General features: G+C 43.5%; 1 protein-coding gene across 1 annotated transcript; it reads right to left on the reverse strand.

Annotated features, from left to right (window-relative positions):
* Positions 1-1,653: 1,653 nt before the first annotated feature.
* On the reverse strand, positions 1,654-4,772 carry LOC113895867 (RNA-binding protein with serine-rich domain 1-like). The gene is made up of 3 exons (XM_027547636.1): positions 3,969-4,772; positions 2,438-2,530; positions 1,654-2,347 (listed from the first exon to the last, which is right to left on the reverse strand). The coding sequence occupies exons 1-2, from the start codon at positions 4,760-4,762 to the stop codon at positions 2,440-2,442; spliced, it is 885 nt and encodes a 294-aa protein (XP_027403437.1). The 5' UTR covers positions 4,763-4,772; the 3' UTR covers positions 1,654-2,347; positions 2,438-2,439.
* Positions 4,773-16,476: the final 11,704 nt, after the last annotated feature.

Here is a 16,476-nt window from a genome sequence, read left to right on the forward strand (position 1 = left end):
TACAGGAGTCTGGCAGGCTATAGTCCATGGGGTCGCAGAGAGTCAGACACGACTGAGAGATTAAGAAAAAGCACATATTTCATTTTAAAAAATCTAAAAAAAGAAAGAACCCAAATACTCAAAATGAACCCATAGAAAAAGAAATCACATCTGGTTTACCGAAGCAGAGACTGCATGGGAGGAGAAATTGGAGAAAGGTTGCTGAAAGGTACAAATTCTCAGCTTTAAAAAAAGATGCAGAAGGGGTAAGGAGTAACATGATGACTGCAGTTAATGTTGCCGTTCACTACAGTGCTGAAGAAATATGTTCAGAGAGTAAATCCTAAGACTCTCATCACACCAAAAAAAAAAAAACCATTTTGAGATGATGAACGTTAAATGAAGAGCTTCCCTGGTGGTTCAGATGATAAAGAATCTGCCTGCAATGTGGGAGATTGGGGTTTGATCCCTGGGTCGGAAAGATTCCCCTGGAGGAGGGCATGGCTACCCCCTCCAGTATTACATTAACTAAAATCACTGTGGTAATCATTTCATGATGTAGATGTCACATACACTTCAAACATATACAGTAGCAGCAATTTTAAACATTACCTGGAAAAATAGAACTCTTCCATCAAAAGAAAACTGTATATAGTACTGTATGTCAATGATATCTCATGAAATTAGAGAAAAATTGTTAAGAAAACTGTATATAGTCCTGTATGTCAATGACATCTCATGAAATTAGAAAAAATTGTTAAAAAAGATAAAAATTAAAAGTGCAAAAGAGTATAAGTGAAAGAGGACAAACCACAAGTGCTTTAGAATTATTTTATTAAATCATAAATGTACAACTGCTTCATATAATAATTCTACATGCTAAAATTTAAGGAATAATGTTATTAATATGTTTCATTACAGCATACTTCTGACTAATAGCTTTTCAAAAACTGAGAAAAATCTGCAAAAGATTTTTTTAAATGTAACATTTTACAAAGAAATGTTAACAATTTACAAACATATAACAAAATGTTTAATGTTAAACAAAATTTAACATTATCAAAGAAGTGATGCTTCTACACTCTGACAAAGATCACTAGAAAAAAACAATTAAGCTAAGAAACTGCCTCAAAGGCATTTTCCATACAGTTTTTCCTCTGCAGGAAGGCAATGTTCTTAAATAATTTAATTCATTCACAAATGGCTCTCTGCACTTGCTCTGGTGTCTTCTGCCATATCACTGCATGTTTACTCATAACCTGAAGCTGCCCAGTTAACTCTGGGCTCTCATCCTCTGCTAGACAGTGAAGCCCAGGGCAAACAAGAAGCAGCTCAGTTTCAGCTTTGCCTCCCAACCCCCACATCCCCCACTGCCTCCTGGACCAGAGTTTCCTTCACTGTATTGAGCCCTCAAGTTCCTGCTACCTAAGTTTCCATTCCTCAACTGTAATTAAATTGCTGCTGATAATTTCCAAAGTCATTGTTAATTCCACTTCTACAATTTCCTCCTCCATTGTTGCCATGACCACCTCTGCAGCCCCAATCATGGTTGCCAGATATGGGACTTTCACCACCAGACAGACCCTCTGTCTCTCCCTTTTCCAGCCCCATGATAAGCACCCCTAAATCTAGGACCATTTCCATATGTATCAGATCCTTCCCAGAAGTTACTTTCTCATCCTGATGCTAGTCCCAAATCGCTACCACCACCAGGATAAACCCCCAAACCAAAGCAGCCTCCTCCTCCACTTCTAGAACCCTGGACTTGCTGCATTTCCCATGTCAGCAAAGCCTTTGCAACTTTTACATGACGACCATTGATGGTACGGTTTTTCGGCAACACAGTCTTGTCCACAGAATCAAGGTCATCAAAAGTCACAAATCCAAAGCCTCTTTTCTTGCCAGACTGCCTATCAGTAATGATCTCAATGGCACCATTTTTCCATATTTCTCAAAGTAATCTCTAAGATGATGTTCCTTAGTATCTTGTTGAATACCAACAGTTTCTTCAGTGTCCAAAGGACACCCCGCTGTCCAGATGCTGCTCTTGGGACACATGTTTGGGTTTAAGCACTCTGCCATCAATGGAATGGGATCCGGTGGACATTTCATCCACCTCGGTCATGGAAGAAAAGGTGACAAAACCACACTGTCTTCATCTTTGGCTGGAAGGATCTCTCAGGACCACACAGGCTCTAAGTTCTCCCCACTGCTGGTAACAGTTCCTCAGACATTCTTCTGCGGTTTCAAAGTTCAAAACACCAATAAAGAGTTTATTAATTTGTTCAGCTTCTCTCTTTTGCCTCTTCAAAGCAATTGATTTCTCGGTTTTCTCCATCGGACTGGGTTGCTTCAATATTTCCTATAGCTGAGGAAGATGAGAGAGATCTCAGAGATGGATACAGACTGGACATGTCCCAGCCCTGTGGTAAGAACCTGTGTTGCCCCAGGAAAATACCTCTAGGAGCACTTCCACGGTGATCTGGCAATGCTGCCATGGCCTCTCAGCTCCTGCCGCCCTTGAATCAATCCTGAGTACTTTTCCATCTTCCTGCAAAACATTATTTGAACAGAGTGAGCTTTCCAGACCCAGTCATCAAATATTGCATTTTCTCTTTTAGTTTTCCAATTGTGAACTGTATGTGTATTATCATCTCTTCATTTTATGTTAATTCTCTCACTAAGTTGGATACCCGATGAAGGGAAGAGTAATGTGGACTTTAGTGATTTACCCTGGCATATATACTTACTCACTTTGCCTTTAGAAGGGGCTCAAGATATATTTTGTTGAAAAAAGTATTCGAACTCCAAATATACTTTCTAAAGTTTTCTCAGAAAGTCACTCAACTTCAGTTATACAGTCTTATCACCTCTTTGGTGGGTGACTGCAGTCAACCGTCGTCACTATGGTTTCACATCCTTTCTCTCTTAATCCATTTAAGACTTTAATCATAAAAATCTACTTAAAATGTAAACCTAATCAGTGCACACTTTCTTTTAAAATCCATCGTTTCTGTTTCAGAGGGTGTTTTAGAGGAAGAAAATAAAAATATCTTAATCCTGTTGCCCTGCCATAATTACTAACACCACCCCTTTCAACACCCTATATTCCTTAGTTTGGAACGAAAATCACTTGATCCTCATGTTTACAGAGCACCTATTACATGCCAAGTTGTGGACTAAGATCCATAATTAAGAATTTCACTGAACAAAGTCATCACCCCAATTCATTCGAATCCTGATAAAAGTTTTTTTTAAAAAAACTAATCCTTGGTTCATCCAAAGCAATTACTTTACACAACAAAGAACCACCACAACATTATCTAAAAAGCTACAAAGTTACAAAATCCAAAACAGAAAATGAATAGTCCTGACTGTACAATAAAAGCCAAAAAAGCAATGTACACATTGCTAAGGTAACCTGCAGAGCAATGAATAGCACACAACTGCCCTAAGTTGGGGTGGTTCTGTGATGACCCAGCAGAGCTGGCTGGAAACTTACCAATTTCAGAGAAAGGGAGGGTGTGTGTATGTGTGTTTGTGTGTGTGTGTGTGTGTGTACTTACCAATTTCAGAGAAAGGAAGGGAGGGAGGGTGTGTGTGTGTGTGTGTGTGTGTGTGTGTGTGTGTGGCACATAGCACGGGGTACTTGACCCTAGAGGTCAGAAGAGGACCCAAACACGGGTGCATGGCCAGGCTAACAGGGATGGCATCACTGCTGGACTCTGCCAGCCGACAGGTTAGGGCAGGACCAGGCCACCGGATCGGCCCAGGTCGTCTGGGACATGGAAAAACGTGCTCCCAGGCTGGGGCTGTCCGTCTGTCTGAAGCCCCCTGCTCATCCCTGCATGACTCCAGGAACTATAGAAACTTGGAAGTTTTCCAGCCAGAACACTAGAGGGCACCTTTACAAGAACAACCCCAAACCAGCAACACCCCTGCAGCCAGAGCTCTGCTGCTCGGGGACACGTGTCAACTGCTGCCCTCACCTTCGGCAGGAGCTGGAGCTGGAGCCGCTCCAGTGGCGGGGGCAGCGGGGGCAGCGGGGTCGCCGGCGCTCGGGGGACCTGCCCCAAGGGGAACGCGATCTGCTCCTCCTCACCCTGCGCCAAGTGGGGGAAGGTGGCAGCATTCTCCGGAGAGAGCTCAGTCGCCTGGGGGGTGGCTGGGGCCAGGGGGCCAGCACGGCTGTGGCCGTGATCTGCTGGCCGTCGATTTGCCCTCCGTCCATGTGCTTGAGCGCCTTCGCAGCCTCTTCCGGATTCTCGAACTCCACGTAGGCATGGCCTTGAGACGGATGCGCGCGCATCCTGTCTCTGCGCAGGTCGATCTTTCGAACTCTTCCGAAGGTGGAGAATATCTCCCGGATGTGCTCCCTGGTCACCTTCCGCGTGAGCCTCGCTACGTGCACTTTGGTGGGCTTAGGGGCGGGGCTGCGCCGTCTGCTTTCCTTCTCGTCTGGTCTGGGTGATTTGGGTTTGGAACCGGACCGCCGCCTGTGGTCTCGGGGGCGCCAAGGCCTCGGAGAGCCGGGGGAGCTGCTGGAGCTGGAGCTGCGGGACCCACTGGAGCATCCCGAGCGGCCGGATGCTGAGGGCGAGCTGGAGCCTGAGCGGGACCGAGCCCCGGAGCTGCTGCTACCGCCCGAGGCCCTGCGCCGCTTCCGAGCTTTATCCCTGCCGCGGTCCTTCTCGCCGGACTGCTGGGTGGCGCCTGTATTTTTACAGGGATCCACGGACTGCTCGCCAGAGCGCTCTTTGCGTGGGATGGGAGACGGGGTCATCTCGCCTCCGCGCTTCTCAGCCTCAGGAGAGAAAGGGGTTAATAGATTAAAGGCTGTTTCCTACAGTGTGAAGTACAATAGAATGTTGTGATCATCAATAAGGCCATCACAGCGACGAAGAAAGAGGAGATATGGAGGAAGAGAAGTAAGAAGAAAGAAAAAATGACAGTTATTGATGAAGATATTGGGGAAGGGCAACCCTGTAGCTCAGACGGTAAAGAATCTGTCTGCAATGCAGGAGACCCGGGTTCGATCCCTTGGTCGGGAAGATCCTCTGGAGAAGGGAATGGCAATCCACTCCAGTATTCTTGCCTGGAGAATCCCATGGACAGAGGAGCCTGGCGGGCCACAGTCCATGGGGTCGCAAAGAGTCGAACACGACTGAGCGACCAGCCATAGCCATTTAACTTGATGATACATACGGATCAGAGAGCTGAATTTTTAAAAAAACATTTTATTGTTTACTAAATATTCCCGGAAATACAAGAGCCAATGATGTACTAGCTTATTTTATCCCAACATCAAAGCAGGTTCCAGGTTTTTTAGACAGGTGTACAAATTGAGCTTCCCTGGGGGCTCAAACGGTAAAGAGTCTGCCTGCAGTGCAGTAGACATCGCCTGCGTGCTCAGTCGCTTCAGTGGTGTCCAACTCTTTGCAACCCTATGGACTGTAGCCCGCCGGGCTCCTCTGTCCATGAAATTTTCCGGGCAAGACTACTGGAGTGGATTGCCATGCCCCACTCCAGGGGATCTTCTGGACCTAGGGATTGAACTGGTGTGTCTTACACCTCCTGCATTGGCACGCGGGTTCTCTACCACTAGCAACACCTGGGAAGCAGCAGACATTAAAGAAAGAATTATAGGAACATCAGAATACACAAAGGTAATGGATTAATTTGGAAGAGAAATGAGATAAAGTTAGACATAGCTTCAGAGGATATCTCAGGTAGAGAAATCAAACTGAGAAAAAAGTAAAGTAGGACACTGTAAAATAACTTTTAAAAGTCACCTTGACCTTGCTACGAGTGATATAGGCAAGTCACAATCATAATCCTTAACCCAAGTCCTTGCACCTCCCCTCCTTGTCACCAGGGCCCATGGATGTCCAGTTTCTACTCTCTTCCTTGCAGCTCAGGGCCACCACAGGGGAAAATAAACCACGAAGGGCAGACTCTGTGCTGATGTATCAGATAGATGGCCTGGAACATTCTCTCTTCCAGCTTACCAATGGGACAGTCTAGTCTTTGTAGCTCAGCTAGTTCAGAAAGCAATCTGATTTCCTTTCATGGGAGCACTGCCTCCTCAACCCACATTATAGGCACTATTAACAGGAAGAGAAAGAAATCTGAAACCCAGTATGGCAGAATCTGGGGCAGTATGGACCCATTCTTGCTATGGGGTCATCCTAGGCCTCTGCCTATAGGAAGGACCCTCCCGTCAAGTCTCAGAAAGCTTCTGCACCCCACCAGGGACAAGCTAGACCAGTGGTTCTCAGAGAACATCCTTAGACTGTGAGCAGGAGGACCAGTGGTTCTCAGAGTGTGTCCTTAGAGCAGCAGCAATACCTGAGGACTTACTAGAAATGGAGAGTCTCAGGGCTTGCTCCCAGATGTGATGAATCAGAAACTCTTGGGTGGAGCAGCAATCAGAGAGCTGAATTTAAAAAGAAAGAAAGAAAAATAAAAGCCAAGAAAAATAAACTTGTGAGTAAAACATTTTTCAGAGAGAACTATTTAAACAGATCCCAGGCAAATACTACCTCTACTTCATAGTGATTTAAAAAAAAAAAATTTGGCTAATTATCCCAAGAAAGCTTCATACACAAACCTATACAAAACCTTGAATATTTCTTAGTACTAACACCAAAGAAATAACTTTCAGTAACAGAACATTTTAAGAGCTACTATTGGCTTAATTAAAAAGATTGTACAAAAGGCAAAAGTATATAGATGGACATCAATATGGATTCCAAACTCACCAGAAGAGACTGACTTGAAAATCTGGTCAACGCAGGCTCCCCCAGTTCTAAGAGCTGTCCACTGACCACTCCTGAGATGCAGACAGCCGGTGCCTCAATGGAAAGACTTCTGCCTCTGCCTCTCCTTTTATGGGGGAAGAAGGTGGACAACCCAATCAGTGGACGACCCAATCAGTGGACAACCCAATCAGTGGACAACCCAATCTAGAGGGCACGCCCTCTCAGATCCAAGTTTTGGAGACATTCCTGAATCTGCGCCCACAAACACAAGAATTTGAGGCTATTGACACAGATACTATTGTAGATGAAAAAACTCAGAGTTCAGACAAATACTACTTCTTCTTCATAGTGATCTTGTTTTTTTTTTTTTTTTTAAATCTGGCTAATTATCCCAAGAAAGCTTCGTACACAAACCTATACAATACCTTGAATATTTCTCAATACTAACACCAAAGAAATAACTTTCAGTAAGGTAACTTTTCATTTTAAAAGCTACTGTTGGCTAAAACAAAGAGATTTTAGAAAAGGCAAATGTAGATGTATACTGCTTAGCCATCAGTATCAATTCCATGCTCACCAGTTAAGGCCAGCTTGGAAATCTGGTCTATGCAGGTTCCCCCAATTTCAAGAGCTGTCCTCTGACCACTCTTGAGATGCAGTCAGCCTGTGGCTCACTGGAAAGTCCACTAACTTCTGTCTCTGATTTTCCTTTAATAAGGGAAGAGAGTGGACAATCCAATCAGGGGATAACCCAATCTCCAGAGAACACACTCTCTTTCAGATCCAAGGCATTGAAGAGATTCCTAAATCTATGCACACAAACACAAGAATCTGAGGTGACTGACACCATCAGATACTATTATAGATGAAAAAAACTTAACACATTTTTTGCCTGGTTAGGTATTTGCAGACCCTACCAACATTGTAATGTTTTCTTTCCCTCAGCTGGGATACATTCTACAAAAATAAGAGTGAAAGTTTCTTTCTGCACTTCATAGTAGCTTTAGAAGGACCAGGATTCCAGGTCTGGTTTAGAACTCGCAACCTGCCTCAGCAACAGTGTAGATCTTTGTTTCCCTAAGAGAACACTGTGCCTGGAATTTCTTTACTATACCTTGTAACAAACACCAATCTACCTAATGCATCAGAGTAGATGCAGAGAGTTATTTTGTGAATCCATCAGAGTATTTTAGAACATTACCTTACTGTGGGGGCTTACCAGGTGGCACAGTAGTAAAGAATCCACCTGTCAGTGCAGGAGACACAAAACTTGAGGGTTCCATCCCTGGGTTGGGAAGATCCCCTGGAGAAAGAAATGGCAACCTAATCCAGTATTCTTGCTAGAAAATTCCATGGACAGAGGAGCCTGGCAGACTACAGTCCATGGGATCTGAAAGAGTTGAACATGACTGAGTGTGTGGTGCGTGCACACGCGTGCACACACACACACGCACATTCTGAACTTACTGACTGGATATGCAGGGAAAGGACAGAACCAGAGATAACTCTGGTTTCCAGCTCAAGTGGCTGATCAGATGAAGTGCCTTTTAAAGGAAAGAGGAAGTCAGGAGAGGTGGCAAGTACAATCTTAAGCAATGGGCGTGGGGGTGGGAGTTAGGGCCCAGCCCCTCCACAGAGTTGAGAATTTGGGGATAACTCCACAGTCGGTATCCATGGTTCCACAACTGCACATTCAAACAATCATTACTGAGTCCAAACTCGATTTGCTGGCCACGAAACAGGCCGGTTAATGGAGAAACTAGGTGCTGCAGCAAGGAGCACAACTTTATTTGGAAAACTGATGACCGAGAAGACAGAGGACTAATGTCTCAAAATAACCATCTTATCTGGGTCTGAATGCCAAGTTCTTTTATAGAACAGAGACAGGGGGAGGTGAGGAAGCAAAGTAAAATGGCCTTTAATCTTGCAAGTATCTTCTGGTATAGTCTTAGCGGGGAGATGCGTTAACTTCTTCCTTCCTGCCATCCACAGGGGGACAGGGTCCTGAACTAAGGTGCTTTGGGTCGATACTCAGGCAGAGGGGTGGAGGCAGGGTAAACAGTATCTTTTTAGTGAACGAAAAGGATACAGCTGTAGAATCTTTGCTTCCCATTGGTTTTGTATAGTGTCCTTTTAGTAAACAAAAGCAACCAGAAGCAAAGTTAAGGGTTTAAGTAAAAGAAATAGATCCAACATGGAGTCCGTTCTTCCCTGTAACACAAACACAGGTTGTGGAGTACTGTGGTATGAATTTCTTTTTAAAAAATAGGGTTATAAGAGGACCCATACAGTTCAAACTTGCACTGTTCAACGGTCAACTGTAGAGACTACTTAAGATTCTATATCAGTTCTATTTTGGGTAGAGGGTTAGTGAAAGTTGCAGAAAACTGGTAGTAGGTATCTTGACTATAGCCAGAATATGTGAGACTAGAACCAAATGGAAATGTAGGGTTTAAGATGTGATGCCACCAAAATAAAAGAATGAAGAGAAAGAAGGAGAGTAGTATGCCTTTATGTTTAAGAGAAGAGAAAGGACTCAAGGGGTAAAGGAGTTTCACAAGGGAGTGAATTAAGAGCGGCAGATATTATTGAAATGGAAGCTGAGGACTGAGAAAACAGCATTTCCTCTGTCCTCGGAGTTTTCCAGGCAAGAATACTGGATCGGTTTGCCATTTCGTCCCCCAGGGGATCGTCGCAACCCAGGGATTGAACCCCTGTCTCTTGTGTCTCCTGCATTGGCAAAAGGATTCTTTACCACTGTGCCCACTGGGAAAGCCCTTTTGAGTTTATACAACCACCAGAAGAACTGCACCCCAGCCCTGCAAGGTATTTTCCCCCAGAGGACACTGACTCTCAGGTCTCCAAAGCCCACTGCACTGTTGCATCAGGCCGGCTGCTTCAGGATGCCTGGGGGAAGGAAGGACAGTGAATTCCAAAAGCGTTTGCTCGCTGCCACATTTCATTTCCTGTGCAGTGAGTTCCTTCATCAGAAGCAGCGTGTGGGGGACACCAGGACGATAGATAAGACATCTAGGAACATTGCCTGCGGGGAAGGGGAATCTGTGTCCAGGGTGAATGTCTGTCCCAAAAGAAGGAAGAACCAACCCCTTCAATAACCAGATTTGTCCAAATTACCCCTGACACTCAGGACTGATCATCCCAGGGATTGGTCCGATCCCGAGGACCCTGCCTTGGCTCTCATTATGAATGAAAAATGCCCACCTCACCTTCCTTTGCTACTTTACTCAATGTAATTTGTTGAAAAATCTGTCTCTTCCCCACTAAATGAGCCTGTCAGCCTTACTGAAGTTCACCTGACCAGATGTTGGAGGAAGTTTGTGTTTCTTTGTTGTTGTTCTTTACCAGGGCTCTAGGCTTTATTTCAATGCTATTTACTCCAGTACCACACTGATTAATCACTTTGGTGTAACCCTTTCGGGTATTTTGGGATCAGGAGGTTTCATACCTTCAACTTTGATTTGCTCTTTCAGGATTCTTTTGGTTATGCAGGGTGCCTGAGCTTTCAAAACAAATGGTGGGATACATGTTTCTATTTCCACAAAAATGTTATCGGAAGTTCAATAAAGATTGCATTAAGTCTGTAGATGACTTAGTGTAGTATTGACATTCTCATGTATTAAGTCTTCCAATCAATGAAATGGTATGTCTTCCTATTTATATCTCCTTGAATTTATTTCAGCAATACTTTATAGTTTGGGGAATAAAATCTTTTGCCTCACTGCTTATGTTTATTCCTAATAATTTATTCCTTTTTGAATGATTTGTGCTTACGGTATATAAAAATAATAATTTTGTGTTTATTTTTTTAGGTATTTTTTTTTATTTTATGCTTTTGTTTTTGTTTGCTTTGCCATGCATGTGGGATCTTAGTTCCCAGACCAGGGACCAGAGTTCGAACCCAGGCCACCTGCTTTGGGAGCTCGGAGTCTTGGCCACTTGACCAGCAGGGAGGCCCCTTGTGTGATGATTTTTTATCCTGCAACTTTGCTGAGTTTATTTTTTGGGTCTAACTGTGTGCCTGTGTGTTGCCATGTGTTTGTGCTGTGTCTGAGTGTAATCTAAGCGTTTCTACATGTGACACCATTTCACTATCAACAGGGGTCATTTTCCTTCCTCCTTTGTAATGTAACTGTCTTTTCATAACTTTTTCTTGCTTCTTTGTTTAGCAGGGACTTCCTATGCTAAGTTGACTAGACGTGGCAAAAGCAGGCATCCCTCCCTGGTTCTTAATCTTATAGAAAATATTTCCAGGCTTTCTTTATCAACTAAGATGACAGATGCAGGTTTTTGATGTATGGCCTCTATTCTATTGAAATTTCCTTTCATTCTTCTGCTGGCTGAGTGTCTTTGTTATGAAGGAGTGTCATAATATTATTAGCTATTACAATGATTGGTTTTCATACACTGGACCATCCTTTTAGGTCCCAGGAATAAATCTCATTTGTCTGTTGTTCAGAATCCATTTAATGTGTTGCTACATTCAGTTTGCTAGTATGTGTTAAAGATATTTCTACCAGTATTCACGAGTATATGCATCTAATTGCGTTCTCTTTTTGTATTGTCCATTTCTGGCTTTGGTAAAAGGGTAATACTGACCTCATGGAATGAGTTAGAGTTCTCTCCTCTTCAGTTTTTTTGGGAAGCATTTTAGAATCAGCATTGTTAAGTCATTTTTTATGTTTGGTAGAAATCAACAGTGAAACCATGTGGTACAGGCTGTGCTTTATAAGACTTTTTGGATTATTGATTCCATAGTCTTACAGGTTATAGGTCTATTCAGATTTTCTACTTCTTCTTGATTCAGTTTTGGGAGCAGCTTTTCCAGAAATTTGTCCATTTTGTCTGGGTTATCTAATCTGTTAATGTACAGCTGTACATAGTATTCTCTTCAAATCCTTTTTTTTTTCGTATAAATTCAGCAGTAATGCCCACAAATCCATTTCTGATTTTGAGTAACTGAATCTTCTCTCCTTTTTCACAGTCAGTGTATTTGGAGTTTGTTATTTTTGTGGATCTTTGCAAAGAACAAACTGTTGATTTTCCTTCTTATTTTTCTCTCCTCTCTTTTATTCTGCTGTCCATATAATCTGTATCATTTCATGCTCTGTGATAGATGTGAATTTAGGTTTCATTGTATTTCCTAACACTTTGTGGTATAAAATTAGGTTGTTGATAAGATAGATTTCAAATTGTATTTGAGATCAAGGAAGTGGCTTTCTTAATTATATATGCCAAGATCAGTAATTGATGAATAAATTTACTTTCTTACTAAAGCATCAGTTGAAATTATTATGAAGAGTCCTAAGATGCTTTCAGACCAGCTTGTTTCTAACCCTGCCATTTCCCAGCTTGTCTAACCCTGGTGACAAAACCACCATGAGCTCCGTGCAGGGAGGTCAACCATGGACACAGGAGGGCAGAGCCCTCAGTGTCGGGATGGGCTCGTCTCCCCCACACCTCCCTCTCTGTTTCCAAGCCCGGAAGCCTGAGAGTCACAGACTATGATGCAATCACAGAGGGAAGGGGAAAAACATGTTTATGGTCATTGCTTCTCACCATGACTGAGGGAGGCAGGTGCAGAGCCCCAGGACAGGAGCCTCCGCAGAGCTCCTCCATGGGACTGACATGAAGCAGTAAAAAGAAGGGGAAGGCAGGCTGCTCGCGTCACGGGGACACCAAGCGTGAGGTCTCAGCACTGTGACCCCCTTATACACACCTGCCCTCTGATTCTACCTGTGCCCTGGTCTGGCACACCAGCCTGGCACACACCCTGCAGTTCTCACAGGCTGAGAGACAGAGCAGCAGTGGCCTGTGCTGCGCTGGCGTGAGGAGAAGTTTTCCCTTCTGAGAGCAGAGCCTACAGACCTGCTCCCGAGCCAGCTTCTTCCCAGCTCAGCTTAGACATGGGGTTTTGTCTCCCTGCTGTGCAGACCCTGCCATGTCCTTTCTGATTTGTCTTTTCCTCCTCCTGCATTTCTTATACACCGTATGTGAGCTGTATTATGGGCATTGTTTGTGATTCCAGAAGCCAAGAGTCTGTAGAGATGGGGACCTAGTGATGGGGTGGATTTTTTCCTCTTTATGAGTTGTACCAGGATTCAGACACATTTCGGATCTCTTTTGTGGGCAGCCAAAAACAAGAGGCGAACAACAGGTAAGTAAGTTCTTGTTTACACGTGCACATGGGTGTGTGTGTGTGTCCATTTAATCCCACAGAGAAGATGCTAAGGTGTGCACAGAAACTGCAGAATTGTAGGCTGACATACCCTTACTGGTGCTTTCCCCATGCCACTGGTGGTAAAGAATCCACCTGCCAAAGCAGGCGATCCAAGAGACGAGTGTTTGATCCCTGGGTTGGGAAGATCCTTTGGAATGGGAAATGGCAATCCACTCCAGTATTCTTGTCTGGAGAATTCCATGGACAGAGGAGCCTGGTGGCTACAGTCTATGGAGATGCAGAGTCAGATATGACTGAGCAACTAGGATCAGATTCTCATTGTGATCTTCTTTATCTCTTTTTTACCTTAATTTTTTTCTCCCCACTCCCTTCAAGACAGAGGAGAGAGTTAGACAACTTCTGTGTCCGCTCCATGAGCCTATTCTCGATGATCATTCCCCAGAGGTCTCAAAACTAGTGAACCTGCTGGGACTCCAGCCCCTGCTGTTGTCAGATCCTCCGACTGAGGCACACCATCCCTCGAGTCACTGATCCCCTGGTCTGAGGTCACACTTAGGAGAAAGTGGCACAGTCTGGCTGCTCACTTCTGACAGGGACATTGCTGAAGTGTGCACCCCTGGAGACCCTAAGTTCCTTAAATCCACAACCCTTAAACATTATGACCCACTGGACATCAGTCATCATTTAACCTTACAATGAATGAGATATTCAGCCCATTATTCTGAAGGCCAAACAAGAAAAGGGGATAACATTTCAGACCAGGTTAATGCCCTTCACTTTTTATCCATTGCACTAATTTCTCCAGGAAAAAAATGAAAACACTGCCTTAAAATCTGGACTTTATCCAACTGTGAAGCAAGCATGTCTCTGGTTTCATTCCAGTAATGATGCCTAACAAGGGATTTCCTTCAAACCGCCTGTGTGCTGTTCATGCTTTGTTTGTTGAAGGAATTGCTAGTGCCTCTGAAACATTTAACAACATGTCTAGGCTTTCCTCATAGCTCAGTTGGTAAAGAATCCGCATGCAATGCAGGAGACCCCAGTTCAATTCCTGGGTTGGGAAGATCCCCTGGAGAAGGGATTGGCTACCCACTCCAGTATTCTTGGGCTTTCCTTGTGGCTCAACTGGCAAAGAATCCACCCGCAATGCGGGAGACCTGGGTTTGATACCTACGTTGGGAAGATTCCCCTGGAGAAGGGAAAGGCTACCCACTCCAGTATTCTGGCCTGGAGAATTCCAGGGTCTCAAAGAGTCTGAGTGACTTTCATTTTCACTTTGCATGTCCTTGGAAGAGTAAAGGGATGTGTAGGAACTCCACACTTTGTTTTCGTGAGTTGTTTCCATCAGTACTAACTCCTTCTGGAATTTTAAATCTATAGTCATTTTGGCAGGTGCTCTTGCGCTGGAGGGCTATGACCTCTGGGGTTAGAATTTCAGTCTTTCCAGAGTTTTATCTGTGTGAGGACGTTTGTGTGTCCAATCTTTGTCCGTTCCAGCTGTCTCATTTCATGCTTTGTTTCCTCTTGGTTTCCTTCCATAACTTTAAAAGTAACCCACGGAATATTTTATGGAAATTATTTCAGGCACAAACATTGTCTAGTTTGGTGAAAGCTACGGATCACTTGCCTTCTACCAGAGCTAGGGTGTCAGAAAATGACTATCAGGGGATGAAGTAGACCCTCTGATCTCAGGCCCCATGAGGGGAAAGAGGGAACCTGTTTTCTCCTTGAGGCCAGTGTTGAGGGTAAGGCGGTGGGAGTGTTATTAACATCAAAGGCTGGAGGTCAAACTTTGTTCCCTTCCTCCTGTACTGGACGCCAGAGAAATTTCTGGCCATCTCCATTTGGGACAGAAGAGCTGAAGGCATATGTGATTGTCAAAGTTATTCCTAAAAGTCTCTGGGTTAGTCCATGATTGTATATGGTCAACTTCATTCTGTAAACAGACTTTCATACCTAACAGTGTATCATGGATGTAATTTAAGTAAATGTATATCTACATGATTATTATTGAATGTCTACAGAAGTCATGTCATATAGATATGGCAACACTTTAGTCATTGTGTTATATGACAATAGACATGTGATAACTAATCCTTCTTAACAAGCTTGGGCATTTCTCTTATTGAGGTAATTGTAAAACTGCTGGGTCAAAACACAGGCACATTCATACAGCTCTTGGTGTGTGTGGTGTGTGGTCAAGGACCTGCCGGGAAACTAGCACTTTACAAGCCAGCCAGCAGAGGGCAGGGTCATCCTTTTTCTGTGTTATGGGTGATTAGTAGCTCAGTCCTGTCCCACTCTTTGTGACCCCTTGGACTGTAGCCCGCCAGGCTCCTCTGTATATGGGATTCTCCAGGCAAGAATACTGAAGTGAGTTGCAATGCCCTCCTCCAGGAGGTCTTCCCAACCCAGGGATGGAACCCTTTTCCCACATTTTTACCAACTGAATATTCTATTTTGAACTTGGCTTCCTCAGTGCCTCAGTGGTAAAGAGTCAGCCTGTAATGCAGACTTGGAGACGTGGGTTCATTCCTGAGTCAAGAAGACCCCTTGGAGAAGGAAATGGCATCCCACTCCAGTATTCTCACCTGGAGATTTCCATGGCCAGAGGAACCTGGCAGGGTCCAGTCCATGGGGTTGCAAAGAGTCAGACACAACTGAGCGTGTGTTCTGCATCACATGAGAGGCACAAATATAAAGCCATTTTAAAATTATTTTAAGGCCATTATTTTAACGTGCACATCTTTACTAATTAGAGTCACAGTATTGTTACCTATTGTTTTAGGACATTCTACCTATTTGTAAAGGTGTTTGTATGATCATAGCCTTTATCTTTAATGATACTTCTACAGAGTATTATTCTGTTACTAATTTATTTATTTATTTTTATGAAAACTATTTTTGTGCTATGCTGGATCTTCATCGCGGTATGTGGGCTTTCTTAGCTCCTAGACCAGGGATTGAACCCATGTTCCCTGAATTGGAAAGTGAATAATTCCATGATTTGCATAACAATTACCTGAGTCCACTGTGGGATGTTTGACCATCATTTATCCTCAGTCTGTTTTGCCATTTAATCCTGTGTTGATGTGGAGAATTCAAAAAGTATGAATTCCTCAGACTTTGCAGTTAACTTTTTTTTTATTTTTCCACTTTTGCTTTACTTTTCATCTAACTCCAGAATTTATCGGTATCCATCTATACTAAATTTTAAAAAATAAATGCAATGCTTCATGGAGATACAATTCACACAAAAAATTCAGCCTTATATAGTGTACAGTTCAGTGATTTTAGCACACTCACAGAGCTGTGCAACCCTCACTCCTATCTAATTTTAGAATATTTGTGTCACCCGAAAATGCAATTTCATGGTCATCATTAATTTCTTTCCATTTTCATCTGCTGTCAACACACATTGATAATCTACTGTCTCTTTAGATTTTCCAATTCTGGAAGTTTCATATAAACAGGATTATGTAAACCGTGACCTTTCGTGAGTGGCTTCTATTCACTGTTGAAAGTGGGATTGAATTG

Source organism: Bos indicus x Bos taurus, chromosome 7 (assembly GCF_003369695.1).
Source record: "Bos indicus x Bos taurus breed Angus x Brahman F1 hybrid chromosome 7, Bos_hybrid_MaternalHap_v2.0, whole genome shotgun sequence".
Taxonomy (NCBI): domain Eukaryota; kingdom Metazoa; phylum Chordata; class Mammalia; order Artiodactyla; family Bovidae; genus Bos; species Bos indicus x Bos taurus.

Bases quoted from the DNA above. Each gene is read 5' to 3' on its own strand.
- LOC113895867 (XM_027547636.1), bottom strand. From the start codon at position 4,762: ATGACCCCGTCTCCCATCCCACGCAAAGAGCGCTCTGGCGAGCAGTCC. The intron at 2,531-3,968 runs GTGAGGGCAGCA...AATGTTTTGCAG, and splicing joins AGCTCCAGCTCCTGCCGAAG to GAAGATGGAAAAGTACTCAG.